The sequence below is a fragment of the Rhamphochromis sp. 'chilingali' genome, assembly GCF_963969265.1.
Source record: "Rhamphochromis sp. 'chilingali' genome assembly, chromosome: 13".
NCBI classification, from domain to species: domain Eukaryota; kingdom Metazoa; phylum Chordata; class Actinopteri; order Cichliformes; family Cichlidae; genus Rhamphochromis; species Rhamphochromis sp. 'chilingali'.
The window spans coordinates 3,244,188-3,260,500 of record NC_137940.1 but is presented as its reverse complement, the minus strand read 5'-3'; the positions used below and the strand labels follow the sequence as shown (position 1 = coordinate 3,260,500).

Genomic DNA, 16,313 nt, shown 5'->3' with positions numbered 1-16,313 from the left:
AGCCAGAGAGAACCCATGCAGACATGGGGTTCTCCACACAGACACGCTGACGATGTGACCCCAGAACCTTCTGTGACACAACAGTGCCAACAACGTTGCCCCTACCAGGCATCATTAGTTGTGCTATGAGAAATGTAGGATCTTGTGTTACTGAAGCTAAATTATTTAGTTTCAACCATTTGTGAAAAAACATTCTCTGTAAGACGTGTAATTTGATGGAAATGCATAACTGAGCTGTGAGCTCTTCATTAAGTGCAGAGAATCACAGATCACAGAGAAAAGATGCAAATCATTTTTCTTAAGCTGCAGGATGTCTGCTGTTCTCGTGATGTCACTGCAATGTAAACCAAATATCACCTGTCTTTTCAATATAGTGTTGCAAATATATATTTATTTACTCCCCTTAGTTGCCACTTATTCCTAAAATAGCTTCACAGGAGAACTTTCCCACAGTCAGTGTTGTTGTGTTCAATGAATCTCGTTTGAAAGGACAGAAAAAAGGCAAAAATGTAACAAGATGCAGGTTTACAATTTTATTCTCACTAAAACACATTTGAAACCTGTCAGTCGCACAAAACACCGACGTAATAAGAAAGCGTAAAAGTCAGCTGATCACTAGCTTTAGCTTCAGCTGCCACAGAAGTGATATCATATGAAACAACTTTCATGTCCTGTATCGAGCATCAGCTTTGAGGTAGAACACACAGAATCCTTTATCATCATATTTCCCAGCAATTATTGAAACACTTCTTCTTTCATTACAAAGAAACAACAACTCTGGACCCTTAACATTTCACCTTTATTGTACAAAACTGTGGATCAGGTTTGGCGATTCAGTCTTCCAGCTTCCGCCTCCTTCACTGTTCCTACAGAGTCCGCCTCATAAGCTCAACTACAAATACAAAAAGTTCCAATTTGAAATGTGACAATGCATTCTTTAGCTCCTTGTTTCCCTGAATCTCTACAAGAGGTGGAGACATAAAAGAGACATATAAATAACAAACGATAAACGCAGGAGCGGTCGGGGGCTGAAAGGTTACTGAGAGCAACGCTCCACCCGTCTGACTTCAGTTAAAGGCACACGAGCTTAGTTGAGAGCATAGTTGAACTGGTTGGAGAACTTGTCGTGTTTCCTCTTGTCGGCCTTATTCATCACCTGAGCCACTCGTCTCAGGGAACTCCTGAAGGGAGGGAGAACAGAGCAGGGAGGAAATGAGAAGGATTGATGGGAAAAATCCAAAGAAACAACAACTTTAAGCCCAGGAGCTAAAACCCATTCTGCTCATCTCTAGCTCCATATTTCTACTCTTAGACTGTGATACTTGCCTCCACAGTTTAAAAAATAATGAATCATTGGTTATTTTATGGACTTGGTCTAGGCCTTGGACTAAGAGCACTTTGAGAATCAACTCGATGGTGCAAAAATAGAATTTCATTTCCATCACAGTGTCATCTGTGGATTTGTTTTGTAGATTTGGTGAAAGAAAACAAATGATGTGTTTCTTGTGATATGATGCTAGTAAGTGCCTAAAATACACTGATTAATTGGGTCTTAGCTAGCCTACCCATAGATGACAGTTTAGCAGTGAGGTGCCTTTTTGAGGCCTGTGTTCAGTGGCTTAACTTTATTTAACTCGATGTACGCCACACTGTTTTGTCTATGACAAAGTTTCCATCTTTTAGTTAGTTGGTTGTTTCCAGTTTCACCAAGCACTTAGCTCCTACACTCAGAGAATCATCTAGAAGCTGAAGTTAGCATCCGTACTTGTTAAAGACTTTCTTCTCTAGTCTGGAGCGGGACGTGTTGCTGCTCTGCTTCAGGTCGCTGAGGTGGGGGTATTTCTTCTTCTTTCCTTTCCCTTTTTTACCGCCCAGCCGCTCAGAACCCAGGTCCTCTCCTGTTGCTGCCTCAATGTCTCGCATCAACTCTGCATCTCGCCAATCTGCAACAGAGAGACCAATGTTACTCTGCTCCTGGAGGACGTTTAGGATTCTCCCGCTCTTCATCGCACCTCATTCAGAGAGATGAAGAGGCGTGGCACTTTTGTCTATATAATCCAGCAGTGCGGTGCAAAGATCTGCCAGGTGGAACAGAGAGAGCTGCCGCAACAGTGGGACAAGATCAGAGGTCCTGAGAAAACTATGAAAACTTTTTTCATTTCAGCTGAGATTTGTTCTGTGCAGCAACACCTGTGGCTTTGACAGCAGTGGGCGTCCTGTAGCAGCACGGCCACGGGATTAAAAGAAATACCCGTTCACCATCGGACCACTTCACGTCAGCCTGGACTGACGTCCTGCCCCAGGATCCCTGCCAGGATTTACAAACAGGACTTTATGTTGTTTAATCCAATATGGCCATTAGGAAAATGTTCTCTGAGATCATAGACCAAGGCAGCTGAGGGGAATTTTCTCAGACTTCTACACACTATTAATGATTTAAAAGAATCCAGGTTTCACTTATTGTCCAGCTTTTCTATACAGCCTATGGACTAAGGTTAAGACTGGGACTGAAGCCTCAAACTGGACTAAAACAAACAAACATTTAAAAATGAGGATATTAAACTTCTCTCTGCACACGTACTTTGTGTGTTTCAGCCACAAAGGCCTGGTGCGTGTGAGGTTACTCCCTGTATGAGCTGCTATGAAAGCCTAAAACTTGAACAAAAACCAATTTGACTGAGAAGTGTAATGAAGTAATTAGAAGTGATAATGTAAATGAGCTCACAGCGGCGGGCCTTACAGAGCACGGGTCGTAAACCGTGTGTCCTGCGGCTCATTCGGATGCAATTTTGGTGTTAATGAAAACTGTAACGTCATAATTCTGGCTGATAAAGTAAAAGCAGCAGTAATGCAGAGCAATGACGATCTAAACGAAGAGACGTTTCTAGTTAATGATGTACTGCGAAGGAATTCCAGATAAACCTGCGGTAATGCAAAGTAATTACACCGTGATTGTGATGGGCCTGAAGCCACACACTCCGTCAAAACACTGACCCCAGCTCAGAGCGAGCGTGTATGCAGGGTTATTAATCAGCTGCTCTGACCCGGGTCTGACTGGACCTTCAACTATCCCTCATCACACTCTCACACACGCTGGAGCAGTAATTGAAAAGCAGCTGGTGTATTTAGGGGACTCATTACTGCTATAAGAGGAGCAGCTGCATTTACATTCATGCGTGTTCAGAGTGTGTGTCACTTTGTTGTTGAAAGTTTCAGAGAAAATAAAAAGAGAAGAGATGAAAGAAGAATCGAAAGAAAAGCACGAGAGGAGAAAAAAGACAGGCAAGCGCGAATAACAGTGGGAATTTAATCAGTGTTGCAGCAGGGCTCTTTTCTCCGTCAACACCTCTTAGTCTGTCCAGCTGGGGTCTCTGTGTGTGTGTGTGTGTGTGTGTGTGTGTGTGTGTGTGTGTGTGTGTGTGTGCGCGCGCGCGCGCCTGGGGTCTTTGGTTGGTTCAAATGTAACTCGGTTACGCATCACTTAACACAAGGAGCCTGCATATATGTGACAGAGTAGCACAGCATCCATTTCCCTCCTCCTGTCAATCACCTGAATGGACTTCTTATTTTTTGGTAAGAGTGTGTGTGTGTGTGTGTGTGTGTGTGTGTGTGTGTGTGTGTGTGTGTGTGTGTGTGTGTGTGTGTGGGGGTCTGAGTCAGACGCATAACGCAACATACAATTCTTATTATAAGACAAGAGCAGAGCTAAAAAAAAAAAAAGAGTAACACAGTCATGAGAAAAAGGACATTTGCACAGACCTCTGTGTCTCTGTGCAGGTAAAAATCAAAGCACACCCCATTGGTCAGTAAATTGTAGAACCACCTTCAGCAGCATTACCTTGAAATGTCTGTCTTCTGTGTGACTTTACCTGCCTCTGTTCTGAGCTCTGCGCCAACAGAACTTGTGCCCCGCCCACAGTTCTCTATGTTATCCAGGTGATGTTGTAAGAGAGAAGCCTGCACCTTGAATGTGAGAAACTAAAAAACATTTGAGGTCAAGGAAGGAAGCTGGGAGAGGTGCAGCTTCCCACACCGTTTCCATGGCAACGATGACTGTTGTTTTGTTTGTCCCATGAATGCTGGAAGATCTGGATTTTGGCAGATGTATTCTACTTTTTCTTGTGTCCCTTTTTATTCATTCGTTTATTTTTAAAGGGTCACCACTCCTGAGTGCGCCTCTGCAGGCTCCCGCCTTACACCTCAGACATTATTTAACTTTCTAGTTGGGGTGGCTGTAGCTCAGGCGGTACAGCAGGCCATCTACTGATCGGAAGGTTAGTGGTTCGATTCCTGGCTCCTCCAGTTTATCCTTAGGCAATATACTAACCCCAAGTTGCGCTTCGATGGATGAATGTTCGTGAGGAAGCACTGAAAACGTAGAAGAAAAGTGACTGAGTGAATGTGTTGTATAGAGTGCTTTGAGTACTCTGGGAGAGAAGAAAAGCACAATATCTATAGTATATATATATGTATATATATATAGTCAGACTTCCTCCTTATTTCTTGCCTAGAGGTGCAGGCTCCTCTAAAGACACATCGCCACCTCCGCTTCACCTGGAGAGAAACATGTTTCCTTAGATTGAAAAACGGGGGCAGGGCAGTATGCAGATCGTAGTAGAGATCGCACAAGGCTGTTGTTTCCGAACGAGTCCGACTTGCTAATAAGAACAAAATAGGCTGGCACGCACTTTTCATAAACGTTGCGTGGGAACCAACTTTCTGCGCAGAATAAGAATGATTCCATACAAACATTAGTGAATGAAGCTCGTCTTGTGCGGCTGTCTTCTGGTGACCCTTCCAAACCCTGGCTGTTAGTTCCTCTACTGTCATAAACTCGAACATCTGACATTCTGAGTCGTGCAGAGACTAAGATGTAACTGGCTTTTGTTGTTTTGTTTCTCTGAGCATGGGAGCAGCATATTCACCCATGGCAGGGCGAATATGCTGGGATGTGTCCTCCTGGAAAGATGGCGACTGTCTTGACTGTTTGCACTTGTGAATAATCTTAATAAACTTCATATCATCTGGTAATGACTTCGTAACCTCTCTAATACTGATGGGCAGCAACAGCTGCTGATGTCTTTCGCCCTGGATGCTCCACTAATTCTGCTTTTTTCCACATGCTGATGAACAGTTAATCAAGTGCACTTGATTAAGAGCATCGGGTTGCTACTAAACTCCTATGGAAGCAGTAAAGTAGTACTTACTTCAAAGGGCTGCACAGAGTCCTATGAAAACATTTGTGGCTAGATAGTAGCAGTAAATTTCACTAACAGTTGTAAATAGAAGTGAGTCACCATAGCAACAGATGCCTGCAGTATTCACCAGAAGACTGAAAAATAATCTTCACTATGATTTACAGGCTGTAGCTTATAGGAATCTGTGTTCAGTTTAGCTTTTAATCCGGAAACTTGACAGCAAATGGATTCAATTAAAACACGAATATTTATAATCTTTGATTTCCTCCATTTCCTAATTGCCTTTTGTGTTGTGGGTGTGTCTGTCTATAGTTTTCAATTTCTAGTTCACACCCTAAATAATAATATGGATAATAAATTGCTTCTACTTTCTGATAAGTTAGACATCGTTTCTTTAGGCCGGCTGTGTGCTTCCTCACCACCTGCTGCTTCTCATCTGTCAGTCACCGGCTTCATCAAACTCCATTAAGAAATCCTTCGCTGCCCTACTGACTTCAGTATAAGGAAGCCGACCAGGAAGACTGACGCTAATCTCGACCGGGTTCACATCAGCCAGCTCACCCTGTTGTACTTTGTTGACTTGTGGTCATCTGGAAGCAATTAAGCAGGAAGGTTCAGCTATTGCTTTGTGGACACTGCAGGATTAATATAGCTGTAAAACAAAGGCACTGCTGCTACATGACTGACAGTAACTCAAAGAAGACTTCCATGATGACAGTGCTCTTGGACGGCAAATGACACTAACAGCTAAAGTACTTCTTATCCTCTAAAAGCATTCAGAGAGGATCCAGACTGCTGACAGATTGTACTGATGGAATTTTATGGTTACATCAAGTGAAGCTTTTGATTTTTATTCTCTGGCTGACAGAACTTTTTGGTAACACAACTGTACTGTTACAAATACACTTACAGTCAGAGTCTGATATTAGCTTCCTTGGAGCGGTCTACAGGGGTGGTTACTACGGGCAACCCTTGGCATGGATATAAGGCAATAATTCAGCAAAAACAATTATGTTTGAGCGTAGCTGCTACTGTAGGAAGTGTGTGTGTTACTGGCTGTTTAGGCTCACTGTATGTGCCTGTTTGAAGAGGTAAAAGCAGCTGAGGCCAACAGTTCATCAAGTTATTCAGGCCAGCGCCCCCCTACTGTGAAGCTGATGTGTGTGTATGTGCGTCTAAGACTCTTGGATCGATACTGTAGTTGGTAACAAAAGATGCTATTTCACAACTCACTGGACTGCAAGCTACAGCTACACACACACACACACACACACACACACACACACACACACACACACACACACACACACAGAGCAGCTGGTTAAGACACTGCAGGCAGCTGCTGGACATCCTGCAGACTGGAGACGCAGCCACATGACCTGAGCCGTCCCTCACATACACTCATTTCTAATTCTGTCGCTCTTGGTTACTCTCAAAGAAAAGCTGAGCATTTTTAACTCTTCCACCTCCAACTCCAGGTCCTGTCTTTGTGGCAGTGCCACAGCCTGCATACATCATAGAGCTCTCACTGCCACCTCGGTCACACATCACCCTTGACACCTGCCTCCGTCTCATTCGTGCATGTTTCTCATTTCTACAGACTTTCCATCCTCTCTACTCCAGAACATGCCTCCCCCTCAAGGCTTGACTCCCTACACTCACTTCGAGCATCTCCATAGCCTCTGTCACCCTGTCCACAACCACAGGCTCAGAGGTCAGCCCTGATGTAATCCCAGATCCACCCAGAACCGCTCGCATATTTCTCTGCCACTCCTGACTTCCTCCTCCTTCCTCTAGAGTCACAAAGACTCTGTGTGCCCTTCCCTTACAAACCTTTGATGCTATTGTTAAAAGTTATCCCTCTGATGACATTTCTTCTGTGTGATTCAAATGTGTTTGTATTTTTCACTTCTCACCAGGCTGCTGCTCTCTCTTCCTCCTTTCTTCCTGCTCCTCCCTCTCTCGGTCCTCCTGCCGGCAGGGTCGACCCTCCTGGTCTCGTGGAACGATGGGGCCATGGAAAGGACACTGAGGAGACACAGGCCTCGCTCAGTTTGGTGAGCCAGAGGGAGACCAACAGCTTCTCACTTTATGACAGACTCCAAGTTTATCCTGTTACCTTGAAGCGGTCCTGCCGCTGACAGAGCTTGCCATCACCCAGTGGAGCTCTGCAGAAATGGCTGACAGGAACGAAGCTCCCAGGGAAGGAGATGTATCTGCTCCTGCTCTCTGCCAGCAGCTCTTCATTCTCCACCTCCTCCTCCACCTCTGCTGGAACCCAGAACTGGTGCTGAGAGGCTGACCTGCAGCGGAAAGAATGTGACACATGTTAAATGAATGTTAAAGAAGAGTAAACGCTCTGTAGCTTTAATATCACATTAAAATGATCCTTTTTACTTTATCATCTGTGACACAACACACAGATCAGTAAACTAGGGACGGTGCTTGTCTGGTGCATACTTAATGATCCTGCCAGCGCTGGGCTGCTCCTGACCCCAGTAGAACAGGTCCAAACCAAATGGAACCACTGGAGCGTTGACACTGGTCTGCTTTGAACTGGACTGAGATGAACTGGGCTCCGAGGAGCTGCTGCTAAATGGAACACGTTTGGAGAACCATTAAAAACCTTTCCAAGTTCCTCAGACTTCACACTGTTCTAGTCTCTCCTTTATATTTACAACAGTTGGCGTCACTGAGACATAACACGGCAGTGTTACTATATGACTATAATGTAGTGAGAAGAGGAGGGGGTGGGAGATGGTTGCTGGGGGTTTACAGAAAGCAGACCTGCAGAGGCAGCGGTCAGACTTCACCTGGATTCTATGGGCGGCGGCATCTTCTCTCTAAGGAGGTGCAGTGTGGCGACAACAGAGGTTGGATCCTGAACCTCTTCTGCAAGCTGCTTCAGCCGCCTCATTGAAGAATAAGAGGAGGAAGAAAGAGGAGGAGCTGCAGGTTTTTTAGTGGAAGGTTTCTTTTCTGCGACTGATCCTGTTGAGGTGGAAGGAGAGGGATCCAAACCTGCAGAGAGAGGCGGATATCAGTGTGTAAGGACCGGTTCGTCTGACATCTGGGTGTATTTTCGCTCCAGCTCCCAAGAACTAATAGTGAAAACACGCTGCTCACTCTTCCTTCCTCTGATTAAAATGGCCAACATCAGTGATGATCGCTAACATCACCTGCTCATTAATGTCACCTGAGAACATGGCCACTGAAACTTTAGCATGCTTTCTGTGCTCTCTCCAAGCTGCTGAACTCTTGAGCCGCTCCCTCTTACATGTTTGGCTTCTTAGGAGCCAGACTTGAATTTTTGAAAGTGGTATTGAGCGATAGTTCTTGAAACCTTCACAGAACCTTCTGAACCCCGAGTTGTGTTCATTGGAGTGTGAGCATGTGCGCACATTAGACAGAAAGTAAGTGCAGAAAAATAGTGCTGAAAATGTGTGTGAATGGGTCAATGAGGCATGTTATGTAAAGAGTTTTGAGCACTTGAGTATATAAAGAAGTCCCCTTTTATTTTCTGCCCACATTGGTACATCTGGGATTACTGCCTGATCTGGAGTGCCGACAGGAATGAAGACAGACCTCCAGCAGTGTGGGGTTATATCTCCAGGATAAGTGAAGTCAGACGCTGGCTGTTGTGTGTGTGTGTGTGTGTGTGTGTGTGTGTGTGTGTGTGTGTGTGTGTGTGTGTGTGTGTGTGTGTGTGTGTGTGTGTGTGTGTGTGTGTGTGTGTGTGGTCAAGCACAATATCATCTGGAGTCTCCGGGGATTGAACAAGACTTAAACACACACACACAGCAGGTGAGATCAGAGGGATGCAGTAAGCCGAGAGCTGCCAACATGCTGATCCCAAACATTATTAGGACTGACCCGAGTGCTTCAGGGATTCAATCACTGGCACAAGAGACTAACACAAGTCATTCACACGGTGCACGGCCTGTTCAAACAATAAGACAGGTTCATATTTTCCGACTCTTTCTTCTTCTTTAATTAAACGGTACATGGACTGTTTCTTATAAAGAGCTTTTCTTTTCTGTCTGAGCACTCAAAGCACTTTGCAGCACACTCACTGAGTCATTCATACAAGCACTACTTCCTATGGGTAAGTGCTTTCTATCTAACATTCACACATATTCATACTCCAAAGCAGCGGTCCCCAACCCCCGGGCCTCGGACCGGTCCGTGAGAGTTGAGGCCTCAGGTGTGAAATGTGTGGTTTTCAGGGTTTTTCTCGGTTTTCAGCGTTATTTTGTTATCGTTTTTATCGTTAACTCTGTTTCCCTGGGTCTTTTCACGTGTGTTATGAATAAATTTTCTTTTTTCGGTACTGGTACTAGTTTTATTTTGTTGTATTTATCCGCGACACCTTAAAGGCCGGTCCGTGAAAATATTGTCAGGCATAAACCGGTCCATGGCACAAAAAAGGTTGGAGACCGCTGCTCCAAAGGATGCACTGGAGAGCAACTTGGTGTTGGTATCTTGCCCAAGGATGTGTGGCATGTAGACTGGAGCAGGCAGGAAACAAACCAGCAACCGCCTGATAAGAAAACCAGTCAACTTAATAATATAAAAGATGGCTAAAGCTACTGTGACATCACCATTCGATTAGTAAAGTTCTGTCTTAAAGCCTCATTGTTACAGTCACCTTCTTACAATAATCAGAAAATGACAAGCAAGGGATGAATCTGAAGGACATTGTATGCTCAATGTAGCACTGCCGTAAAGCATAACCAGCTTTATCATCCTTCTGGACATCATTTACTAAATGGACATGCTATTTTCAATAACACTCAAAGGTAGTAGCTGAGGCCATAAACCTGTCGGAAAAGCTGTGTTTCTGAGGCCACAGAGCAAAGAAGCTGAAGGTCATCTTCCCCCTGAGCTGCTGGCTCACAGAAGCATCTGGTCATCAGGAGGAATGCAGATAAAACACCTGGAAGACCTTAGAAGTCTATCGTTTACACACAGTCCACTGGAGAGCATGCATTAACTGAAATGACTCAGTGATGTTTTAATCACTCTGTATTCTTTGCACTGTTTAAGCTTCAACCAGCACTCTTCGTGTCCTCTTCTCCTGCACTGGGTTCTTTTGGGCACGAACTGCAGAATCAGTTCATGCTAACAACAAACTGCTAATATAACAGCAGCAGATGGAAATGGGGAATAAAGTCAGGGACAGGGAAAAACAGCACAGTAACTGTGATCACGATTTCCGTAATTTACTGCGTTGCAAATGGAGTTAGTGAATCCGGAGAAGATACAGGCGGTCACCGGAAACGAGATTCGAGAAGCATCTAAAATGACAGAAAGCAATCGCATGGAGTTTACAAGCCATCCTGAAGACTAAGTGTGCAATAACCGAGACAGGCTCGTTGAAACAAAATACATCTACTTCCAGAGACTGCACAAACAAAACCCCAACAATTCAATCAACCTGACTTTCTGCTGTGCAGTGGCAGGCATAGATCGAGATCTAGGTAAGCATACATTTCCTATATCAGAAATATGATAACGAGACTTGAAACTCAAAGTGAAACTCAGCTGAAATCTATGGGATGATTCTGTAAGAGCACAGCTCATGACAGCTGTATCCGGTCGTTCAGTCTGACGTCACTAGCCGTGTCTGGGTCTAAACTCCGCTGCAGGTCCATATATCAAACGATCACTGTGGCATTACTGAGAGTTGAAAAACTGTCTAAAGTCTTTCATCTTTAATAAAATGATCAGCGTTCTGCTCTACCAGGTGTAACAACTGAGTTTAACATCCAGGCATCCATGAAAACGGAATTTATGACATTTAACGGAGTTAGAAGCTAGCGAGCTAACTCCCTGCTAGCTTCTATCTAAATACAATATAGCATGTCCTGACTGCGGGGTTTTGGAAACAAATTAAAACGTACAGCTCTGTTATCACTTCCAACATAAATGAAGACAGAAAACTAAACAGCAGTGACGTTTGTAGGGTTACTGAAGTTTGGCTAGCTGGTATATAATGATGTGCTACGTGACCGCTAGCGACACAGCTATGTTAGCATAATATAAACAAGCTAACTTTTTTTCCACTCGATAAAAGTTAACGTGAGTGTTCTCGGTGGTCAGGAACAAATGTAATCGCATGGCAGGATGCTGTAAAAGGACCAAACTTCAGCCAGGAGAACAACTGAGATAATCCATCCACAATACGAGGTTAGTCATTCATATACTGCTGCATGGGCTGGGCTGTAGTTACATCCTAAGGTTTTAAAAACTGAGCTTAAATAAATGATTAGCGGTAATAAAAGCCGAGGGAGGTCAACAGGGATCACTGACTGTTTTAGGAGCTTTTTGAGATTAAATAGAAGAAAATACAAAACATTAAACATGTTAACAACACAAAAGCCATAAACGCAGACTACTTTAGGCCCGGAAGTAGGATTCGTCACGTCATCACTTAACGACCGGATAACCTCCAATAAACGACATTTGTTGCTGATAATTTTGTGTTTTTTGTTAAAATCAGATTTGACTGGTGAGTGTAGTTTTACATGACAGTGATTTTTTAAATAATTCATGGCGCTTTTCCCAGTTCATGGAGATTGGGAATTAAAATACCTCCCCAAACACACACAGACACACACACACCTGCTCATTTCAGAGCACCAAATGGAAGAGGTTAGTCTGCTTGTTGTGGATGTTAAGACACACAGATCAATGGGAGGAAATGTGTATAGTAGTGTGTGTGTGTGTGTGTGTGTGTGTGTGTGTGTGTGCGTGCGTGCCTGGGTTGTTAGAGAAAGACACAAATGCGGGGGGTTAACAGGGTGCAAGAAAAAAAAGAGTGAAAGAGAAAGAGAGGAAAGGCAGGAAGAGGTATTGATTTTCCCAGGTTAAGCAGGGCCTGTAATTAAAATGTTAATTTGAGAAAGAGAGCGATAGTGTTCTGACAGCAGAGAGAGGGATAAGAGGACTGATAATCAGGATGACAGAACAAGACAGAGAGGTGGAATGAGAAAGTGGAAAGAAGGGGACACGGGAAGACGAGAAACAGAAGGAGTGGACGAAGTCAGGAAGAATTGAAAAGAAAGAAGAGGAAATGCTAAAAAATGATAAATGTGATCCACTGGCAGAGATGAAAAGAGTGAGAGGAACCGAAATGCTATTGTGATCAAGGAAATTAGGAGAGAGAGGAAAATGGATATGATAGGGGAGGAACAAAGACGAACTCTCACCCATCCATACATCGGATTCTACTTTTGATCCTGCAGGACCATTAATTCACCAGGTCAAACCCCTCACCTCTCAACCCAACAGGAACATTCATTCATTTAGTGAAGACAAAAATTAAAGCAGAAAAAGAAATGAAGCTGCCCGTCTGAGTAAATGCAACATTCGGTGTTAACATTTACATTTCAGCTGAGTACTCACTACAACCTGTTACCAAGGCTTCAACGATCCATCCTTACATTTATAATTATGCAAGAGCAATGTGTCCAATCACATTTGGGTTTCTGAAAAGTCCTGGACTTCATCTAAAAACCAGCAAAAACTCGTAAACATTTGGATTAAAGATGAAAGCCTGTACCTGATTGTTTGATTGAACACCCACTACAGTGATGTGTGCAGGCAAAGCAGAAACACTGAGTCAAAGTCCAAATACTTCTTATTTCTTTACAATTTAAAGAAGATGGCATTGGGACTCTCTGTGTGTGTGTGTACACGTGTGTGCGTGTGTGCGTGTCCATTTGACGATGGGTGGTAAAATCTGAGTGCAGGGCTAATAGGGGCTCATTAAAGAGGTTGCATTGTTAATTTGGTGTGGCCCCTCTAGATCATTACCTAGGCCACTAATCACCCTGACAAACACACACCCTAGAAACATTTTGCTGACGGGCAGAGCACTTAAAATATGGCTTCTATTCCCCCACATGGCTGCACGGGGGGCTGCTTTGCATTTTAACAGAGCTTTGGTTTATTCCCTGGGAGACACACACACACACACACACACACATAAGTGCACACACACACACGCACGCACAAGTGCACACACACACACACGCACGCACAAGTGCACACACACACACGCACGCACAAGTGCACACACACACACACGCACGCACAGCTGTTTTGGGCCCATCAGATATAATCTAATTACTCTAACGTCTAACTGATTAGTAATGGAGGGAGGCGGGAGTGGATGGGTTCACAGGTAAAACAGGCTCAGTGTGAATGTAATGACTCAGGAAGGTGGTGCCAAGCACTCGCTGGGGGTCAAAGGTCACAGTGCAGCCAAACTACATAGCTGAGCCAGCAATAAGTGCCTGGGCAACAACATCCTGTGTTATGATGTCATTAACACTAACACATAAATATGGTCGGCCTCTCTCTTACACGCACACACAGTACATAACTTCACATATGAAATCGTATGAGTGATGGAGGGGTGGAGGCAGCGCTGCTCGTGGCAGAACACACTAAAATCCTGAGAGAGGTTTTAGTATTTACTGTTGCCTGGAGCTTGTACGTATTAAAAACAGTCAAACTGCAACTTAGATTTGCAAAAAATGTTATCATGTAGCTGACATAGCAATAAAATGCACAGGCGGCTGGTTACTGACCTGAAAATTTGACCTTTAACCCAGTTTGCTGCCTGGAGGCTAGACATGATCCATACATGTCCAATGCAGCCGTGGTATACGAGGGACTCTCACAGCCATTCATATGTAAGCAGCAGAAAAAGGCTTGCAGAAACAAGAGTGTCTCTATTACAAACCTACGCTGCCTTCAGGAGAGATCAGCGCACATCATGCAATTTGTCTCATTTCAGCCACCAAACATCTTTGGCAAACTCCCCATAAGAAACTGGCTTTCTGTGTTTTTTATTTTGTGGGAAATCACAACACAACTTTTGTTTCTTTTATTTTTAAAGTGACTCCTATTTTTATTGTGCATGTCCAAGAGAATGCAGCTTCACTGTAACAGACGTCTGAGATGGATGCCAGCACACGCTAACGTTTGAATTTTTACCAAGACATGGACATGGACTAAGTATTAATTTATTAAAGTCGGATGAGTGTGTGATCAGTTAGGGAAGAGCACAGAAATGCAAGAGCTTGCCGAATGCAGAGCAGGAACGGTTGTACCAAGCTTTACACATCCTGGGAGCCGTCACAGTCAGCTTTGTGATTCCCCACAGAATCACAGAAAGCATCACACCATTCTCTGATGAGGAGTTTATCAAAGAGTGTCTGAAAAAACAAAGAATGAGAATGTGGCCCTCGCCAGGCGAACGGTAACAAAACACACTGAGGACACTGCAGGACACCTGGAGCTTCAGATGAAAAACAAATGCGATCATTTTGGTTCTGGACAAGACCTCTGATGTCTACAACACAGCCCAGTTACTCATCTTTAAATATTGGATAATGACAGAGCTTTAGATTAGGACTGGATTAGGACTAGGCAGGACTGCTTTGTTCACCGAGGTGATGTCCAGATAAAAGTGATTGAAATCAACCCAGAACTGAAATTGGTATGTGCTAAAAATCAACCATATTGTTGATGTTTTAACTAAAATAGTTAACTTGACAAGACGTTTGCTGCACTTTCAGAGGAGACTGAAGATGGTGACATAGGCTACCAGTCAGCTGTCAGGTGTTTACTGGGCTTTTTGATGTTGCTGAGCTGGTAGTGCATTGATTTAAAAAAATATACTAGACTGTTGCTTTGGCCGTGTTCATCATCTCTGGGATTACTGTTGTCTTCGGCCTTCTTTAGCATTAAAATCTGTTTGGACGAGAGACAAGCTATAAAAACCAATTCAACACTTTGAGTCAAGTTCAGACATTATGTCTCCTTCATTTATAACGTCATGACAAGGGAAGGCCATTAATCTGACAACCTACTGTCCAGGAGACAGTCTACCGTCCAAGAGACAGCCTACTGTCCAAGAGACAGCCTACTGTCCAAGAGACAGCCTATTGTCCAAGAGACATTACTGTCCAAGAGACATTACTGTCCAAGAGACAGCCTACTGTCCAGGAGACATTACTGTCCAAGAGACATTACTGTCCAAGAGACAGCCTACTGTCCAAGAGACATTACTGTCCAAGAGACAGCCTACTGTCCAAGAGACATTACTGTCCAGGAGACAGCCTACTGTCCAAGAGACAGCCTACTGTCTAGGAGACATTACTGTCCAAGAGACATTACTGTCCAAGAGACAGCCTACTGTCCAAGAGACATTACTGTCCAAGAGACAGCCTACTGTCCAAGAGACATTACTGTCCAAGAGACATTACTGTCCAGGAGACAGCCTACTGTCCAAGAGACATTACTGTCCAGGAGACATTACTGTCCAGGAGACAGACTACTGTCCAAGAGACAGCCTACTGTCCAGGAGACATTACTGTCCAGGAGACATTACTGTCCAAGAGACAGCCTACTGTCCAAGAGACAGCCTACTGTCCAAGAGACATTACTGTCCAGGAGACATTACTGTCCAGGAGACAGACTACTGTCCAAGAGACAGCCTACTGTCCAAGAGACAGCCTACTGTCCAGGAGACAGCCTACTGTCCAGGAGACATTACTGTCCAGGAGACATTACTGTCCAGGAGACAGCCTACTGTCCAAGAGACAGCCTACTGTCCAGGAGACATTACTGTCCAAGAGACAGCCTACTGTCCAAGAGACAGCCTACTGTCCAGGAGACATTACTGTCCAAGAGACAGCCTACTGTCCAAGAGACAGCCTACTGTCCAGGAGACATTACTGTCCAGGAGACATTACTGTCCAGGAGACATTACTGTCCAGGAGACAGCCTACTGTCCAAGAGACAGCCTACTGTCCAGGAGACATTACTGTCCAGGAGACAGCCTACTGTCCAAGAGACAGCCTACTGTCCAAGAGACAGCCTACTGTCCAGGAGACATTACTGTCCAGGAGACATTACTGTCCAGGAGACAGCCTACTGTCCAAGAGACAGCCTACTGTCCAGGAGACATTACTGTCCAGGAGACAGCCTACTGTCCAAGAGACAGCCTACTGTCCAGGAGACATTACTGTCCAGGAGACATTACTGTCCAGGAGACATTACTGTCCAGGAGACAGCCTACTGTCCAGGAGACATTATTGT

General features: G+C 44.3%; 1 protein-coding gene across 2 annotated transcripts in view; it reads right to left on the bottom strand.

The window, feature by feature from the left end:
• Nucleotides 1-525: 525 nt before the first annotated feature.
• uvssa (UV-stimulated scaffold protein A) overlaps nt 526-16,313 on the bottom strand; it is a 37,472-nt gene continuing 21,684 nt past the window's right edge. Inside the window, exons 10-15 of one of the 2 annotated variants that reach the window (XM_080901734.1) lie at nt 8,012-8,219; nt 7,659-7,790; nt 7,318-7,501; nt 7,115-7,226; nt 1,766-1,943; nt 526-1,181 (exon numbers count right to left, since the gene is read on the bottom strand). In XM_080901734.1, the coding sequence (XP_080757860.1) occupies nt 1,088-1,181; nt 1,766-1,943; nt 7,115-7,226; nt 7,318-7,501; nt 7,659-7,790; nt 8,012-8,219 (908 nt within the window). In that variant the 3' untranslated portion in view covers nt 526-1,087. The remainder of the gene's footprint in view (nt 1,182-1,765; nt 1,944-7,114; nt 7,227-7,317; nt 7,502-7,658; nt 7,791-8,011; nt 8,220-16,313) is intronic. The other variant, XM_080901735.1, reaches the window with a different exon arrangement.